Source organism: Delphinapterus leucas, chromosome 15 (genome assembly GCF_059928025.1).
Source record: "Delphinapterus leucas isolate spDelLeu-1000000601 "Yukka" chromosome 15, BTC_Dleu_Yukka2, whole genome shotgun sequence".
NCBI classification, from domain to species: Eukaryota; Metazoa; Chordata; class Mammalia; order Artiodactyla; family Monodontidae; genus Delphinapterus; species Delphinapterus leucas.
Window position 1 is genome coordinate 40,851,699 of NC_143143.1, and position 6,048 is coordinate 40,857,746.

Genomic DNA, 6,048 nt, shown 5'->3' on the forward strand with positions numbered 1-6,048 from the left:
CCCCAAACATTTGAAATATGCACCTCCATGAGTTTGAGAACTGCAAATATTGTAGCTTTTTTTTCAGACCTGTTTTATGTTCACTCACTATGTGTTACTTTTATTAACTCCATTAAAGTGGAACATTTTAAAGAACCAACCATGGCCTGAAAACACTGAGCCAAGTCAAGGGCAAGAGGAACCTGAGCTCATTCTTAATTTAGCTGAAAAAGTCTAGTCCTTAAAGTCTAGTCCTTAAGAACTTAAAAAGTTCTTCCTAGGGTGGATACAGCAAGACTGTAGTTTACACACATTGGTTAATGACATATCTTGTTGAAAACAAGTATTTGGTCATGTACAGTTGACAGGGAATTAGGAACTGTTCTAATTGCACATCTAATGTATTTATAGGATAGACCATCTCTTAGAGTAGAAAACCACTATGTTCCCTTCCCTTACAGTTTCTAAACGTTCATTTACAATAGTTGCTAAGATTTAAGTGGCCGTTCATTTACTTTACAATAGTTGCTAAGATTTAAGTGGCCTATATTTGTGTAGGGGTGTGTATACGTATATACACACACATACATATATACATGTATTTTTAATGTATACATATACATTAAATGTGTACACTAAAAATAGAAACAGTATATAATATCCAGAGAGAAAAATAGGATAATAAAAGTCAATTCAAAAGGAAACTAAAGTAGCAAAACAAATAAAAAGCATGAAATAAGGTGGTAGCAGTGAATCCAAATATAATTGATAAATACAACAGCAGATGTTAATGGACTAATGACGCCAGTTAAAAACATTATTATGCCAAGTGAACCAGGCACAGGAAGACAAATATTGTGTGATTCCACTTAGGATTCCACTTAGATACCTAAAGTAGTTAAATTCATGAAGAGTGGAATGGTGGTGGCTGGGGACGGGGGAAATATCAAGTTACTAAAGTTTCAGTTCAACAAGAAGGATGAGCTCTAGAGTTTGATGTAGTTGTATACCTACACTTGAAGATAGTGTACATTTAAAATTTATTGAGAGGGTAGATCTCATGTTACGTATTCTTAGGACAGTAACATTAAAAAATGGACTGTCAGAACTGTATTCTATTTACAGGAAATATATATATAGGTTAAAGATAAAGATCGAAAGTAAAGAAATTTTTAAAATTATGCAAATTCTAACAGGGTGTGCTTAAATTAACAACAGTCACATTATAGTTCAATAATTATGAAAATAAAAATAATTATGAGAATAAAAAAGGGTCTGCATACTGAAAAGAGTTAATCAGGGAGATGTAATAATTAAAAATTGTATGTACCCAGTGACAAGTTCAAAGTAAAAATGCAACAGTTGACAAAACTACAAGTGACAAATCATAATTAGAGATATGAACATACCTCATCCTAATTGTTAGAATTGATTAAGGGTACAGAACAGGGGTCAACAAACTTTTTCTGGGCCAGACAGTAAACGTTAAGGCTTCACAGGCCACCCAAGGTCTCTATTGCTTCTTCAAAATTGTAAAAAACCATTCTTTGCTTGAGAGAGAGCAGCATAAAAATAGGTTGAAAGCTGACCCCTGCCTTAACTAATTTCAGTCAATTAGCCAGAATCTTTCCACAAAGAAAGCTATGGCTTCTCTGGCAAATTTCACCAACAATTTAAGAAATAATGACACTAAGTTTACTTTTACACACAAAAAGGGAACAATCACAAAACCTGACAAGAGGAAGGAAAATCTCATGACAGATGTAAAGTCCCAGAAAATTCTTAGCAAAATGGATTCAGCAATTCATGAAAAGGATGACATATCAGGGGAAGTTTGTTTTAATATTAGAATGTATCCTACCAGTTAACAGGCTGAAGAATATTCTTTATCTCAGTAAATGTAGAAAACGCTTTGATACAATCCAGTGTTCACTCTTGATAAAAACTGTTAGCAATAGAAAGGGAAAACTTACTTAACCTGAAAACCTGTAGTAATGCACTTCTGGGACAGGACAGGACAGGATGCCTAAAGTCGGCTTCTCTTCAGTAATTTACTGGAAATCATCCTTTACCATACAAGTGAAGCAAGAAAAATAAAAGATAGGTTTGAGAAGAAACAAAACCGTTATTTTGGATAGGTAAGATTGTACAAATAGAAAACCTAATAAAAGTTAAGCTAAGTTGTTGTTTAAGCTAAGTTGTTGTTAGTATAAATTAAATTGCTTTTCTATACAAACAGTAACATTTAGAAGAGGATGCGATTTGCATTGGCATCAGTACATTAAGCCCTTAGGAGAAATCTAACAAAAGCTGTGCAAGACCTCTCTGAAGTTTATACAACTTTACCCAGAGACAGTACGGATGACCTCCCTAAGTGGAGGGAGGAACTACCTCTGCAGCATAGAGTTAGCCGTCTCTACAGTAGACAGGTAACTGATCCACAGGGTCAGCGTAACTGCAACCCAAATCACAAGTCTTTTCCGTGCAACTTGTTGATTCTGAAACTTACAGGGAATGGAAGGAGCCAAAAAGAGGTAAGACACTCTTGAACAGCAAAAAAAAGTGAGTGGAGTAATTGCCTAGAAAAGTGAGTGGAGTAATTGCCTAGGCTAGTGGAACAGAATTTGAGACACAGACTCAGGAACACATGGACTTTAGACACACCTTGGAGGAGGCAACTGCAGATCAGTGGTGGGGAAGGATACACTTTCCAATAAACGTGGTGGCACCATATGGGAAAAGATTTTTCCCACATTACCTTATCATGCACAGATCAATTCCATATTTATTAAAAACCTATATGTGAAGAGCAAAACTAAAAAGCCCTTCAAAGGAGAGTGTCTCCATGACCTCAGGGTAGAAAAGAACTTCTCAAGCCCTAAAAAGTGCAAGGAAGTCATATATTCAACTTCACTAGAGTGCGGTAACTTTGTTCATCAAACTGATACATAAGGATAATGACAAGTCACAAAGTGGAAAAAAGATTTGCAAATTGGGGAGAAGACTTGCACCATCCTTTACACAAGGCTGAATATCCAGAATACAGCAGAGAACTACATGTGGGGGAGAACGACCAATAAAGACCATACAGAATGAGAAATCTAAATGGTGGACACAAATACAGTCAGCCTTGTTAGTAATCGAAATGCCAGCTAAAATTGCCCTGAGATGCCATCAGGAGTCCACCGCCTCCTGTGGGAGTGTCAGGTGGCACATGTGGGCTGGGAGACAGGCATTATCTGATAAAGTTGAAGGTGGCCCTGTGAGCCAGCAGTGACACTAACTGCAGACCTTAGATATCCCGGATGTACCACGAGACACACAACAAAATACTCGTAGCAGCATAGTTGATAATGTATAGGACCACAGACATCTCACATCTCATAGTGTGTCCATACAGGGACACACTAAACACAGGGAGGACAGACAAGCTCCAGCTGCCCTGCCCCGGGACTGACTCAGTACCGACTGGGAGGCGAGTCACTAAAGAGTAAAGTATGACTCCATTCAGGTGATGTTCACAAACAGGAGAAATTAAACCAGAACAGGTGGTAAGTCAACAGGTGGTAAGTCTACTGCATAAAGCAAGGTGCTGATGACCACATGAGTCAGGACATGGAGACCTGGGTAAGAAAGGGGCTGTCACTGACCAGAGGGACCCAAGCTTCAGAGCTGTGACCAGTGTCCTGTAGTTATACAAGGCCACATTGGTGCTTTCTTTAAAAACCTTGGGTGAAACTATTATATGACTAATTGGTAAAATGATTTTTAAAGCCAGGTAACAGAATTGTGGTAAAAATAAAGTTTATCTTTTAAGAAAACCTGTAGGTTTTGAAATGTTAGTTATCTTTTGTACTGCAAAATAATTGCCATAAATCCTCAGCAGTTGATAACGATGTAATTGACTGCAGGGTTTCATAGTACCATCCTATGAATAGTCAAAGTAGTTTTAAAAATTATGTATTATTTTCAAGGACTTCTAATTTTTTTTTTTTTTTCAATTACAGAAAGGGTGGATTTTTTGTTGATCTCTTTGTAAGAGTGTCTAACCAAGTTGCAGTCAACATGTACAAGCAGTTAGGCTACAGTGTGTACAGGACAGTCATAGAGTACTATTCGGCCAGCAACGGGGAGCCCGATGAGGATGCTTACGGTGAGCTCCCTTTTGGGGTGGTATCCCTGAGAGGAAGCCAAATGTCTACATTCATCCTACAGACTGAAATACTCGGCTATTTTAATACACTTAAGAGAATCATATTTAAAATCTGGGCTATAATTAAATCTGCTTTAACCTGCCCTTAAGAACCTACCACTGATTAATTTACATTAACTAACCATTGGTTAATTACTGTCAATTATTGTTTTACTGGTACAGACACATTTTTACTAACGTTCTGTCAAAAGAACATTTGTAATAAGAGCTGGATCCCAGCTGGGGTTTGGTGTACTCGTGATTGAGAATCTCACTTACAAATACATATCTCTTAGAATATGATAGAAGTGGGGGTAGGGGACAAAACCTCTTATAGTTTTTTTTAACCTATACATTTTAAATTTGATATAAAATATTCTGACATTTGGGTACTTACATTAAACTTTGCTTCCTAACAGATATGAGGAAAGCACTTTCCAGGGACACTGAGAAGAAATCCATCATACCATTACCTCATCCTGTGAGGCCGGAAGACATTGAATAACCATGAGCAGTGGTTCTGAGGCTGATGATGCTCCAGATATTTTATGGACAATATTACTTTCATTAGATGATCCTGGAGCTCTATTAGGAGAAAAGGGAATCGTTTAGATCTTAAAGACTTCAAGAAAAAAACAGGTTATAAACTTGTCTTGTTTCCTATTAGCAATATCATACCTTCTAAAGCTGTCCACTGTCATAAAATTCAGCCAAAAAAGGCAGCTAGGTCAAAAGGAAACATTCCACTGTTATGGTTCATAATGTAATATTCATGGTATGCTAGGGAAAAAGCTTGCTCCAGTCTCCTCCTTAATTCTGTGCCTGAGAACCACTGCTGCATATATATTTTTTATTTTGTATTGAACTGTTAATTGAAGCTTTAAAAGCATATATGGAATGTGTAAGTCTAAGATGTATAATAAAATGCACTGTTGAGTGTTTTCTGGAAGGTTTTTGGTCATTTATAAACGTCAGGTTATCAGGATTGAAGAAGGTCATCATTTAGGGTATGTTGTTTCCCTTACATTTTTCATTTATATACAAAGCATTGTTTAATTGCTTACTTGGACAGTCCCTGCCCAGCACACTTAAGCGTCCTTCTTATTGCAAAGTTCTTCCCAGATACTTGTTTCCATACTGCTGGTCTCAGGTCTTTTCTTTGTCTAGTCTCACAGTGCTTTGCTTAAATCCTGCCTTTCAACAAAATACAAAAAGATGCTAAAATAAAGGGGAAAAAGAACCTAATTCCCAAAGAAAGGCCACGTAATTAGATCACAGGCTAACCACATATTTTCATGTGTAGTTTTCATCGCATGCAGTATCTGAAAATATCCAGTGAGTAACAGTAGCTAAAGAAAACGAAATAAATCACAGAAATGATTATTAAAACCCTGTTACTTTTGAAAGGACTTACTTTGGTGGAGTTGAGGGTGAGAGAGAAGTGAGGTTCTCCCAGGAGAGTAATTTTTTCTTTCATGCATTTCACACTGGCACATTACCTGCCCGAAAGTGGCCTTAGGGGTTTACATGAGAACCTGACTGCTGGTTTTTTTCCTGACACACACATGCGACACAAACAGAACGTGATTATCATTAGTCACTTAGAGTAGCATCTGGCCTGTTTTCATCTCACCCCGTGGCCCTGTGCACTTAAGCCAACTCAGAGCAGTGCTCCTCTTCGCTGACTGGACAGACCTTGGAACTCAACAGTCAGAGCCTGTGATCCCAGCAGCTGAAGCTGGTCAGGTGACTGAAGTAGCGAGGCTAAGAGTAGGTTGCTTTCACCTGCTAGTCCTATTTCCTTCTGCCCCCAATTTTCAAGATACAATTTAACACTGTATTGATTAGCTTTTATTCCCTTGGGTGAATAATACACT

General features: G+C 37.6%; 1 protein-coding gene across 2 annotated transcripts in view; it reads left to right on the top strand.

The window, feature by feature from the left end:
* Positions 1-5,120, top strand: part of NAA20 (N-alpha-acetyltransferase 20, NatB catalytic subunit) — a 36,039-nt gene extending 30,919 nt beyond the window's left edge. The window contains exons 5-6 of one of the 2 annotated variants that reach the window (XM_022594215.2): positions 3,987-4,132; positions 4,591-5,120. In XM_022594215.2, coding sequence (XP_022449923.1) covers positions 3,987-4,132; positions 4,591-4,676 — 232 coding nt within the window. In that variant the 3' untranslated portion in view covers positions 4,677-5,120. The remainder of the gene's footprint in view (positions 1-3,986; positions 4,133-4,590) is intronic. The other variant, XM_089896510.1, reaches the window with a different exon arrangement.
* The last annotated feature ends 928 nt before the right edge of the window (positions 5,121-6,048 follow it).